Source organism: Doryrhamphus excisus, chromosome 6 (assembly GCF_030265055.1).
Source record: "Doryrhamphus excisus isolate RoL2022-K1 chromosome 6, RoL_Dexc_1.0, whole genome shotgun sequence".
NCBI classification, from domain to species: domain Eukaryota; kingdom Metazoa; phylum Chordata; class Actinopteri; order Syngnathiformes; family Syngnathidae; genus Doryrhamphus; species Doryrhamphus excisus.
The window spans coordinates 3,760,899-3,774,447 of record NC_080471.1 but is presented as its reverse complement, the minus strand read 5'-3'; the positions used below and the strand labels follow the sequence as shown (position 1 = coordinate 3,774,447).

The following is a 13,549-nucleotide window of genomic DNA, read 5'->3' as shown; positions in this document are numbered from 1 at the left end:
ATTGCGAGCATACTTCAAATATACTGACAAGTGCATTGCCGAAGCCCCCTGAGGCGCTTCTGGAAAGTTCACATAATCAGCCTGCTTCATTTCTCACTTTTTCCACCTCATCACTGAAAATATTATGAAAGCATTCTGCATGCTGCTGCTGCTCCACAATGGCAATGAGGAAAAAAAGCTTATTTTTTCACAAGAAGCTGTGTTGCTTGTTAGTTGTCTGTCTCCCCAAAGTCTCCCAGGACCTTGAGGACTCTTTTGTGCCGTTGTGAGAGTAAATTGCCATGGAAGCCTTGAGAGTGCTATTTGAATGGGATGCTGAATACTGCTTGATACAGATATTGCAGATGGCTCACTGAGCGCTCCTCCTGTTGTCTGTTGGGACACCAGTTCAACATTAACCACCAAAAAGGCTGAAGCCCCGAGCCCAGACAATCAATAGGAAATCATAAAAATAGCAATAGTTTCATCCAGGGTCGAGCCATCACCATAAGACAAGCCTCCCAACTGTCATGCAAGCATAAAACCATCATGGTGCGTGACTTCACCCAGGGGTACCGTAAGGAAGAGTTACGACAGTTTCAAGGGCCCCAGTAAATAGGTAAAATAAATGTTCTGATGTTGCTCTTTTTTAAATATAGTCAGAAAACCCTTGTATTTAGTAGTAGTTACCTGTAAAATAATACCTGCAGTACATTAACCAAAAGTAATCTTCCACAATGACTGATCACCCCCCGCTTTGCTACATGAAATGGTTTGGTCCACTACCACCTTCACTGTGCTGTCCAACTGCAGCTCGTCAGCCGTTGGGGTAGATCAGAGAGAAACGACACCGCCAGGGCCTAAAATAAAGTCTCGGAGTCAAAAAGGCAAAGAGAGAAAAGGTGAGAGAAGAGAAGCAGACGAAAAGGGTGTCAATATGTGACCCGTTTTTTGTAGGCTTGCCAGTCTGTGTGTCGTGGAAATACACCAGTTAGCTTAATGTCCACCATGAAATAAGCTAGCACAGTATTAGCATGTGTTGTTAACCTATATTGCACTCCTTTTTTCAAAAACATTTAATCAGAGCAAGTACATGTTTAGCATGTATTATTTAGAATATCCGCTATACAACAAGTGCTCGGAAAAAAATGTCCTCTATTTGACAGAACCTAGTGCAAACACAGAGTTACAGATGTTATATATGACATGAACACACTACTATTTTGAACATCCTACTGCAGAAAGTTAAATATCATCCATGTGACAGCAGCGTTCAGCACCGAGTCGTGAAAAATCCTCCTTAGAAACATTCAGCTACTTTTAAGGACCTGCTGCAATAACAATAGCCAAAGATCCTCTACGGAGCAGGAGAATTTTGCTGTGTTTGAGAAACTACTATAAAAATACAAGTCACAGATCATCTATATAAAAAGAACACTCTGCTGCTTTTACTACAAAGGCCCTCTACTCTGCATGACAGGGAAATTCTGCTGGTTTTCAGGCCACTCATCCAAGATCCTCTATGTATGACGAGCGCGCTGCTGTTTTTAACAATCTTCTGCAAAAACACTAGTCAAAGATCCTTATTTGACGGGGGTTGCTCCGCTGTGTTGAAGGACTGCTACAAAAAGCAGGGGCACTCTGCTGTTTTCAGGCTCCTAGTTTGCCTAGACTAGGAAAAGGTCCTTTGGATGACAGGAACACTAAGAACATACTGCACACTAACAACCGTAGCTGAAGGTCCACAACATGGTAGTGTTGTTTTTACTGACTGCTGCAATAACACTAGTTAAAGATCCTCTATGTGACAGGAGAGTTGTACCATTTTAAGGACCTGCTACGATATCACTAGCCAAAGATCCACTATATGACAAGAGCTCTCTGCTGTTGCAGGCACCTCCCGCAGAAACAAGTCGAAGATCCTCTATGCTACAACTGGAGGAGTGTTTGTGAAATTATGTTGTGTGTATGAACTTCCGTGGTTGGTCAAGAATGGTTGCTGTCTGCAGGAGATACGACACTGCCGCTGTCTACTCGGCGCAGACCAAACAGAAAGCTTCTATTTCATCCCGAGGTGGATGTTTACGAGATTTTTGATGAGGAGAAGAAGCAGGATGGACGTCTCTCGTCTAACAGGTGAGCACAGTTCAAAGGAGCTTCTCATCCTCCTTGAGGATGGATGGACTACTATCATCAAGAGAAGCTCTCAAGCAATTTAATTCCTTTTGTTACTTATCGAGAATAATCCCTGGCTCTCGTTGAGATGGAAGTGTAGCTACCTACCTACGTATGTATGAGGAGGAGGAGGCGGCGGGTCTGCATTCACACGAGTGACCTGAAGGAGAGACAGCGCCTCGCCACACAGGAAGACATGTGATGACAGTGCCATCTTCAGTAGACACAGGTGAACAACAATACCACACATTCACAGGAAATGCTGGAGTATTTAGTGCCAAATTATTAGACTCCAAAGCTTAAAAAGTACTTCTGTATCCAATCACAGACAACAACCAATTCCAGCATTTAAAGCTACAATGTTGTACTTGGTTGTACTCAGCCCATCATGCTCTCCATGCAATCAAAAGCAAATGAAATGTGTTGGCTATTTTCTTTCAGTCTCAATAACAGAAAACTGGTTTTAAACACTTCAAAAAGAAGTACAGTAGCTCAAAAATATTTTGCTTTGCAAGTACTGCACCAGTACGGTAATGTGGCTTGTGGCGTATAAGGCGAATTAATCATTTTAATTCAATTTCAGCAATTGTTTTGTTTAATACACGTTCATACTTGTTCCCAAGATTTTTGTTTCTTTTAAGTCTGCAATGGGCCATGTTCCACAGACGGGCCCTGCGCCACATTTTGGACACCAGGGTTTGTTTAGCCAGGAAGGAGAGTGTGGAAGAGCTGCTTTCTTGGTGCAGGTATTGGTCAAGGCCTGGCTTGCATTATGGAGGGTTTTTTTCTATACGCTTTCAGACGTGCATGGCATAGTGTTATGGAGTTGGGGCTTACTCCTGTGTACCAGCTTGGCGGATGCCTCATCCTTGTTGTTGGCTTGTATTTCATTAGCAAATAAATGCATGGTGCAAGAAACACTTAACACATACATCCTTCTGTGTATGAGGTGTTTTATGAAACTAACCACTAGGCCACTGATACCTCCATATGCCTGTATTATCATCCATAGTAGCAATGCTAGGTGATAAACAACAACTGAACTAAACATAACAAGTAACTTCCATCCATACATTTTCTTTTTTTGAGTTGCGGGGGTATGCTTGAGCCTATCCCAGCTGACTTTGGACAAGAGGCGGGGAACACTCTAAGTGTCCACAAAGCATGCTGGGTAGTCCAGTGGCAACAACAGTATGAGCTGTGAGCAATAACACTTTGGACGTCAAGAGTATTGTAACGTTTCTCATTGTTTACTTACTTGACGACCATAACATGTTGTGCAGTCAAGCAGCAATTTGACAAACTGCAAACTGTTGGGAAAGAGTACCCCAAACTACCCAACATGCCTTGTGGCAAGAATATAGGGGTGAAATTTTGGCCCACGGGCCGGAGTTTTCCCACCACTAATTTTACCAGAGACGGCCAGCATTATCAAGAGATGATTTACGCCAAAAACTAATTTATATAAAAATATGTCTAAGGCCATTATTTTAAGAGGGTGGTCAATATTTTTCTTGGCAATAGAATAAATCATGTTCCTATCAAGTTTCTTCTGATAAGCGGCGTCTTTGCAATGAAACTCTTTCCAGTTCCTTGCTGGAGACGCCATCATGTCAGCCATCATCTTTCAACTGCTCCCACAGTGAGAGGCAGCCTGCTAAACACCAACACCGGAGGCCACATTGAAATAGTCCTTCTCCCCTCGGGGGGGTTGGTGCCATCTTGTTTCTGACTCATTAACTAAGAGAATGGTGTAGTCGCTTTTTATTATTTGACTCATCCATAACAAAAATCACCATCTGGCAGCCAATCGATGAACCCCTGAACTTGCAGATCTTGTGTGAGGACCTTCCAGGCAAGATGGTGTTTGTGCACAGCTGTGTAGCACGTGGGCGTGGACACAGCGAAGGCACGCAGTAGGCAAGCCCCCACTGCCAGACAGCTTCCTCAGGCACCCACGCACATCCACGATGCAGTAGCACACCACAATACGCACAGCAGAGAATCAATCTAAGTCACGCGGTGGTGACAGACTGTCTTCATCTGTGAGTGGCGTGTCACATGGTAATGTATTCATCCGCCCACAGCTAGTGCAGAGAGGCTGATCTTAAACACAGACCAGTCAGTCTCTCTGTTGGTGCTAATGGCACACATCCAGTAGACTTTTCTTAGGGTGCATCATTTACATCCTAGCACCTTAGATCGGTTCATTAGCTCAGGTAGGTAGGTAACACAGTAATCAAGAACATATGCATAAGGTGGTGAACAGAAGAAGTAAGCCTTCGCTTTAGCCCGGATGTTCTTCGCATTAGTGTTGGTGAATTCCGTTCATTTTGTAAACTGTTGATTCTGAGTCATTCACTGAAACGATTTGGTTCACTTGAGTCACTGGACTGAAATGAAGAGAATCAAACCACCTGACTGACTGAAGTCAGTAAACCACATGAATGGAAGCATTTGAGTCTGCCGTTTCCAGTGAATCTGCCACCTCGACTCAGTGAACTCATTGAAATGAAGCATCTGAGTCCACTGATTCGAGTCAGTGAACAATTCAAAAGATTGCAAATTTATATCTGAGTATGCAGTGTTTCCAGTGAGTCTGCTAACTCTAATAACTCAAAGTCACTGACCGAGTTTAAATGAATCAGTGATTTCATCTCTATTGACGAATCAATGATTTGAGTGTTTCAGGTGGCTCTGTTAACCCGAGTCAGTGAACCAATTCAGCACAATTATCTGAGTCCACTAATCAATTAAGTCAATTAAGTATTTCAAATGAATCGCCTCAGTCGCCGAACTCAAGTCATTGAGCCAATCCAAATGATTCCACTCATTCGAATCAGTGAATGAGTCATCTAAGTTCAGTAACCGGAGTTGAATCATCTGAGTCCAACTCAAATGAATGGAGATCTGGAGAATAATGATTCGAATCACAAACCAGGGTGATTGGGCAACTGACCAGCTCTAGTTAGCCATTATTGTGTTTACTAGCCACGTTTACATGAGGAGTTGTTCTTTCTGAATGACTTTTCCGAAAACAATGGTATCCATGGAAAGGAATATTCCAATCTCTTGTCTACATGCGCCGCTATAATCAAACAGGATAGTCAATGGGGCATGCGCAGTAAAGCGTAAACATCACGTGATTCGGACTTCCCCAAGTTTTTCTTTCACTCATTGGAATAACTCCGTATTGCCAGTTTTTCATTTGTCCAGTCTTGAAATTTAGTTTGGATCAAAAACTAACTTTCCGCAGCAGTGCAGTGCCGATTGCTCGCCTCCATTTTTAAAACTGAAGAACGTCTCGAGCTGCATGTTACGTCATATCTGAGCATGCGCTGAACGAACGCACCGGACTGGAATCAATTTAAACAGGAAAAGATAAAATTCAATCTTGCTAATATTTTATAACTAAATTCGGGATATACATACATACATATATTATATATATACAGCGGGGAAAATAAGTATTGAACACGTCAACATTTCTCTCAAAAAACATATTTCTAATCGAGCTATTGACATGAAATTTTCACCAGATGTCGGCATCAACCCAAGTAATGCACACATACAAAGAATCCAAACATTTATGTTCATAAATTAAGTTATGTGTAATAAAGTGAAATGGCACAGGGAATAAGTATTGAACACGCGTACTGAAATGTATTTAATACTTAGTGCAAAAACCTTTGTTGGTGATTACAGCCTCAAGACGCCTCCTGTATGGAGAAACCAGTCGAATACATTGCTCAGGTGTGATTTTGGCCCATTCATCCACACAAACTGCCTTCAAATCTTCAAGGTTCCGGGGGTCTCTTCTGTGAACCCGGATCTTCAGTTCTTTCCAAAGATTTTCAATTGGATTCAAGTCTGGTGATTGACTGGGCCATTCTAGCAGCTTTATTTTCTTTTTCTTCAACCAGTTGGTTGGGATCGTTGTCTTGCTGAAAGATCCACCCTCTTTTCATCTTCAGCAGCCTGGCAGATGACAGCAGATTCTGATCAAGAATGTCTCGATACTTTTCTCCAGTCATTATTCCTTCAATGATATGAAATCTACCAGTACCACATGCTGAAAAACAGCCCCACGCCATGATGCTCCCACCTCCAAACTTGACTGTTGGTATGGTGTTTTGGGGGTGATGTGCAGTGCCATTTTTCCTCCAAACATGTTGTGTCTTATGACATCCGAAGAGTTCAATTTTGGTCTCATCTGACCAGAGTATGTTCTCCCAGAATGTCATGGGTTTATCCAAACTCCAAACGAGCTTCAACATGCTTCCTCTTCAAAAATGGAGTCTTGCGTGGTGTGCGTGCATGGAGGCCATGGCGGTTGAGTGCATTACTTATTGTTTTCTTTGAAACAACGGCACCTGCTGATTCCAGGTCTTTCTGAAGCTCTCCACGAGTGGTCCTGGGCTGTTGGAGAACCCTTCTGATGATTGTTTTGACTCCTCTGTCTGAAATCTTGCGAGGAGCACCTGGCCGTGGCTGGTTTATGGTAATGCCGTGTTCTTTCCACTTCCGGATGATGGCCCCAATGGTACTCACTGGAACTTTCAGAAGTTTAGAAATGCGCCTGTAACCAATGCCTTCAGTGTGTTTTACAACAATAAGGCTGCGTAGGTCTTTGGACAGCTCTTTGCTTTTACCCATCATGCAATGCTTCTTGTCTAACACCTCGCTGGTGAGAAACCTTTTTAAAAGGCATTAATCAGGACTAAACCAGCTGATATTACTTTGCACCAATAGGGGACAGGTTAACCTTCTAAATACTGACAAACTCCAGCTGCTTTCTTGGCTTTCCAGACCTTTTTACCCCTCCTTTTCTTCATGTGTTCAATACTTATTCCCTGTGCCATTTCACTTTATTACACATAGCTTAATTTATGAACATACATATTTGGATTTCTTTGTATGTGTGCATTACTTGGGTTGATGCCGACATCTGGTGAAAATTTCATGTCAATAGCTTGATTAGAAATATGTTTTTTGAGAGAAATGTTGACGTGTTCAATACTTATTTTCCCCGCTGTATATATATATATATTCTTTTTAAAGAAAAACTGGAGGGTATGGAGGGTAGAAGTGTTTAGATTCTGTTCCACAGATGGCGGTAATGCACACCGAAAGCTGCATGCCAACAAGATACCTCAATCGGATTGGGGAAAGGAATATTCCACCCCTGTGAATCCGATTATATGTTCATTCGGATTGGCACTTTTCTTTCGGAATGAGGTGTATACAAAGGTTAAATTCTTTCCATTTGAGCAAATAAACCGAATGCAATTGGAATATTTGGATCCATGTATGTATACGTGGCTACTGTTTCACTCACAATGTTGTGTGCCTGATGTTCCTGCCACAATACCTCACCATTGCCACTTTGCGTGACTGCCGTGACACAAGAAAAGACATCCAGGAAGTGTTCCAAATCTATTCTATATATATTCAGCATGAAGGAGGCCATTGACAATCAGCAGTCACAAACGACAGTGCTTTAAGGCAAGGGCGGTCTACATACAGGGATGTACATATATACAGAGCAAAAACAAACATAGAAATATAAAAGCAGCAAAGACAAACATAAAAGTCTCCAGTGTAATTGTTATTGATTGTCGTAGTCTTGCATAAGCTTGTATATGAACAGTAAGTATACATTCAAGACTTGACGAGCTGTCTTGGAACACCTGCTGTGCGGATCAGCGTGTCTGCATGTCCTCACAGCGTCCACCTGAGGGCCAAATTCACCCAATTTAGCCGCCATACCACCCCAATGGATCAATGAGGCTGCGTCTTCCCCGCCGTGGGGTTCCAATCAGATGTTTGACCTCAGCAAATAAACAAGGCACAGAATCCTACACGACTGATCCAAGAGCAGGTGCGAAGAGGGCACTTTGCACTGAATAAACAGCATTTCTGTTCCAAAAACAACTAAATTTGACATGCATACTGATGCTTTTGATAATGATTCTTGAAGGACTCTTACACGGTGAAGTAACAAAGCATCAGTATGCTTGCTAAAAGGAATAAAACCAGGAGAAAATAATGGAATGAGCACTTTGCACGTAAACATTCAAGAAAATCTGCATTTTGTATGTATGTATGTAAGTATGTAAGGCTACATGTGGAGAAAGAAAGTCAAATGAGTCCCCTAACTTGAGTCAGAAAATCAATTCAGCCCAACCACGCAAGTCTTTTCGGTGAGTCGGTCAACTCAAATCAGTTAACAATTCAAATGAATGATTTCAGTCTGCGGTGTTTCCGGGTCGTCCACTGACTCGAATCAGTGAGTCAATCTAGTGGAATCACCCGAATTAGTGAACCAATTCAGTTGAATCATCTCACCCTGCAGTGTTTAAGTCCGCTGAATCAAATAAGTAAACCAATTCAAATGGCTCATCTGCGTCCACAGTGTTTCCGCTGAGTCTGCTGACACGAGGCGGTGATTTAATTCAGATTCTGATTTATCAGAGTCAGTGCTGTTTGCAGTGAATCGGCTGAGCTGCGTTTACGGTAAATCCACTGACTCAAGTCAGTGCACAGTTCAAATGAGTTATCCGAGTTGGCTAAGGCTAGTTGGTGAATCAATTTAGCAGAGTCAGTGAGCCAATTCAAAGTAATTTGACTTTGCTGTATTTTCAATAAGCAACAGAATGCTCACTAAAAAGAAAATTCAGACAGCAGAACAAGTACATGTCAGGATAAAATTCTGGAATGAGCACTTTAGCACCTAAAAACTGAAGCAAAGATGCATTTAAACCATAAGGCTACCTCGAGAAAAAATAAAGCTCCTGGTCATAATAGATGCTGTATGCTTTGTATTTCCCTCATGTAAATAGTACAAATGTGCCTTTTTTATACAGAATTTAGAAATTCACAAAATAAATAAATTTGCAGTGGCCTTAAAATTTAATCTCAATGTTCTATAATTTGTATGTACAGAGATCTGCGTATATTCCGTTTCATATCAACAGTGTAATGCAGCAGAGGCAAGAGATATATATTTTTATATCTATAATTCTTTCTGTTTGTGCAGCCTGCATTCTACTCCATGAGTTGTGGATACTGGACTGTCCTGGTTCAACAAAAAAATGCCCTATGCTAGAGAGGACATGCATAGCTTTTCTTTTGCGTATTAGGAAATGAAGGCCAACTAGCCATTCGTCAGGGTGCTCGCCACGTGATGCAGCATTCACTCACACAAAAGTCATTTCCTTGCACCATTTCAGTCCCCTCTTTTTTTGGTTTGTGGTGTTTTTCGCTCTCTCTCTTTTTTTTTTTTAAAACCATTCACCGTTTATGTCCTCTGAGATTTTAATTAAAAAAAGAAAGAAACTGGCACATTTGGTAGACAGGCATCCCTGCTTCATCCATGGCTGTTCTCCTCAGGGGAGCCTTTTTTTGTCTTTGTCTGAAATGCGACATTGTAAAAAAAAAAAAAAAGAGACACTCCCTTGATATATTTCTTTAGGCACATGATCATAAAAAATATGTGAGTAAACTATTCAATCCTGAGGCTGACCGGCGCAACCTTGAGGAGCAACGTGTCAACGGATCTTGGATCAAAAACAAAAACGGCCACCATCAAGTCCAAAGGAGGTCCATGTTTTTTTTGGTTCAGCTTGTGAAGAAAAACAATGTCAGGCCTCAGCAGGCTCTGTCTTTATCTGGATAAAGTTTGCAGGCAGCTCCTGCAGGCCTTTGAGGGCCTGCTCGGACTGCAGGGACATCTCCCCGCGTACCTCCAGCTCCTCCACCGGGGTGAGGCCCTCACAAGGGCTGCTGCTCTGGGAAGCATGTCCATTGAAGGTAGCTTCACTCCCAACTTCTTGGCCCTCCTGGTTGTGGCTGCTATCGATGATGACAGTTCGGTACTGCAGCTCCGCTTCATCCATCTCCTCCTTGGCCAAAGTGTTAGCCAGGCACGGATCGCCATTCACCATGGACTGGAAGTAGCTGGAGTCCAGCAGCTCCTCCTTTACCTGCAGGCTGCAAAATTCGCCAGATTTGAGCACGGTGGCGATGACGGTGCCGGGCTGCTGCGCCACCATGGTCTGCCCGCATGTGGTGTTGATGGTGACCAGGCGGGGCAGTCCTGACGCAGTGGACGCGCAAGTAGCGGCAAATGTGGAGACGGTGGACGGGCTGTGGCTGGCAACCAGCAGCTGATGTGGGAGGCCCTCCTGAAGGGTGTTGGTCGTCTGCAGAGTGAGAACATCGTTGTTGGGGGGCATGGAGTGGAGGAGGACTCGAGGCGGGGAGGAGTGGGTGGAGTCGCCGTTGGGGAGGACAGTGGTGAGGGGCATGGTTTGAAGAGACGTGGGGGAGGTCAAAACCATCGGGAGTGAAGTGGAAGCACTGATGGCCCTAGAAAGACTAGACTTAAGTTACATGGTACATAATGACAATGTGGACTCCGATGAAGACAGTAAGACATTTACCTCATAGCCTGAGCTACATTCGCCTCCTGGTTGGCCTGCAGGATCTGAAGGAGCTGCTGAGCTGTCTGTCCAGCCTCCACGTCCTGGTCATCACTGGCCTCCTTCTTCATCTGCTTCACTGACACCTGGTGGTGACCGTGGGCTCTTCCTTTGGAGCTCCCGCGAGAGATCGCCCTGCCGTTGGTAGACCTTTGGTTGCCGTACTCGTGACCATCTGCGTCGTCGTCCTCGATCACCACCAGGTCGGCCGGCATCTCCTTGAACTGGTAAACCAGACGCTGACCCTCCACTTTAGCCAGGATGCCCCTCTGGTAGTAGTACCTACAGTACAAAGCAGACTGTGTGGTTCACTGATATGCAAGTGGTGGCCAGGGAGCCAAATCCAAATTGGTTAAAAACACCAGAGCACTCCTGTCATATGGAGAATCTTTGGAGATTAAAAAAAAACAGAGGCTCTTTAACTGGCATTTTTGTGGAAGGTCCTTAAAACGGCACAGCACTCCTGCCATAGAGAAGATCTTTGACTAGCTTTTTTTTGCTGTCTGCTTAAAACAAAAGGGGATCTTAGACTAGCATTTTTTCTGGAGGTCCCAAAAATAGCAGAGTGCTCCTGTCAAATACAGGATCTTGAACTAGCAAAAAAACGTGAAATGATCTTTTTTTTTCCTTACCTGAGCGCCCTTCCCATGGTCTCGTAGTTCATGTCAGGCTTGTTCTTATGTTTGCCCCAAAGCTTGGAGACGGCTTTGGAGTCGACCAGCTTGAAGATGCCTTTCTCCCGCTGTGTCCACTTGATGTATTTAGGACAGGTGTTCTTGTCCTGCAGTAGAGCCAGGAGGAATTCCCACAGGTAGATGGTGTTGCCTGCAAATGAGGATGGGAAATGACATTGGGCTTCTCTTTTTCATATCGAAACACAGCTAAGATATTTATTATTCAGTCGATATTTTAGGGGTTTACCTCAAAGGTTTCAATACTTTTGGAATTACAGTCTACCGCTCTTGGGGTTTTACGATTCATAGTTTTACTAAGGTATAGGTTACACAAACAACTGGAGTTTAAAACACTGTTGCGGGACGTCAGCATATGGCACGAGCATTTCAGGATTAGCTTTGCACATGCTATTATCAAAATATTGCCACATTTAGTGCAAGTTCCCATTTCCGGTGCAAATATTCCCATTGAAAATGAATGGGCAATTTATTTGGTTAAAAACATTTTCCATTACTGAATCATTCTGTTGATTCTAGAGAGGTGACATTGCTCAGGGGGTAGCGGGCTTCATTCCCAACCCAGGAGTTCCTGGTTCAATTCCTGTGTAGACATGAATCATGTTTTATTAAATGATGTCGTCAATATCCTCTCATCATCGTCACCTGTAGACTAATAGAACTGAGCAGAGAGTAAATTGTGATTGATTGAGCCGGAGAGCCACGCCCCATCGCTTTATACATTTCATCATTCAGTCTGCATTCTTACTTTCCTTCTTACTTTCCAACGTTTCTAACAACGTTTCAATTCTGTTAAAAACAAATGGTAGCCATGACTGGTGAAAGGTCACCTTTATAACTTTTAGAGATTATCACATTCCACACTCCCTTGTTTCTGTGCCCCTGCCTTCTCCATGTTTTCTTTCTGCCCAGAAGCCCTGGTCTTGGGCAAGGGGGTCTCCCAGGTTATTAGTTCTGCTAAAAAGCTCTGACTAAATATTTAGCACGTTTTTGTTCTCATAAAGACCTTTTATACATGGTTCACATTTTAACAGTATGTCAGTGCAGCATCCAAACTATTCTTACATTTAGTCTATATTTCAGCATATTTCCACAGCACTTCAGTCCAGCTTCAGCTCAAAACGTCTCCTACGTTCATTCTACTTGTCAACTTTCATATATTTATTTCAGTTTTGCTTCAGCTCTTCTGCATTTACATGTCTACTGTAATTGCTTCATCCAGTTAAAATGGCATAATTTATAGTTTTATCATTTTTAAATGTTAATACTAATGACTTCTTTTTACACTTTTGCGTGACAGAAGTGTGAAAATATTTGCACGAGGCGCATCCTGTGACATTAACAATGTAATTTCACGGTTTCATTATTTGTCCTTTTTTATTGTCTATTTTGTGTATTTTACACTTGTGTCACTAGGGTGTTTGAGTTGGGCAAATCTGCAAAACAAATCACTTAATTTCACAATTTCTTTACTCGTCATTAATGTTATTGATTTTTTTGTACTTGTATTTTTACAACTAAACTCAGTGAACAGTGGCTAACTTATTTAACTTATTTTATTACTTATTTCTACTTAATAATAGCTAATAATAGCTAATATTGTTAAATTGTCACTTCAGATGTTGCCTGAATAAAATAAAAGAGACTGGGACACTGGGACAGACTTCTCAGATTTCTCTAATTTTCTATGTGAATCTCAACAAATCAGTAGCATCCTGGAATGGCTGTGTTCGACCTTGCATTGTGTGTCCATTACTCTTAGTTTGTGGCAGGCTTTAACCAGAGGTGGTTAAAAACAGTAACGCTCTCCCCAGTAGTGTCTTCAATCCCAGCCGCCATGACAGGCTGATGTATATGTGTGAGACTAAAACCACCCCGCCAGCGCTGGCGGTGTCACCCTGTGTGGTGCAATGAGGGTTCATCAGTGGAGCATCAATGTGCCCGCAAGCTTGCAATCTTCTCCCTGCAGGCCATCATTCAGACTAACCCCCCTAGCCCACTATCCCCCACCTCCACATGGTGACACAGATCATCACACAAGAGGGATAGGGACCTTGATTTTGATTGGATAGTCACTTGTTATGGAGGCTTACCTTTGCCCTCTTTGCTCTTCTTCCTGAGTGGCAGGTTAGGGGTGGAGATGGGGGAGCAGGAGCGCACCACCCGGGGCTTCCTCACTGAGGAGAGGTCATGCGTTAGAAAATCACCATAAACACACAC

General features: G+C 42.9%; 1 protein-coding gene across 7 annotated transcripts in view; it reads right to left on the bottom strand.

Annotated features, from left to right (window-relative positions):
- Positions 1–7,623: 7,623 nt before the first annotated feature.
- elf1 (E74-like ETS transcription factor 1) overlaps positions 7,624–13,549 on the bottom strand; it is a 47,881-nt gene continuing 41,955 nt past the window's right edge. For all 7 annotated transcript variants that reach the window (XM_058076299.1, XM_058076298.1, XM_058076301.1 and 4 more), the window contains 4 exons: positions 13,423–13,506; positions 11,270–11,462; positions 10,599–10,919; positions 7,624–10,524 (listed from right to left, as the gene is read on the bottom strand). In XM_058076299.1, the coding sequence (XP_057932282.1) occupies positions 9,798–10,524; positions 10,599–10,919; positions 11,270–11,462; positions 13,423–13,506 (1,325 nt within the window). In that variant the 3' untranslated portion in view covers positions 7,624–9,797. The remainder of the gene's footprint in view (positions 10,525–10,598; positions 10,920–11,269; positions 11,463–13,422; positions 13,507–13,549) is intronic.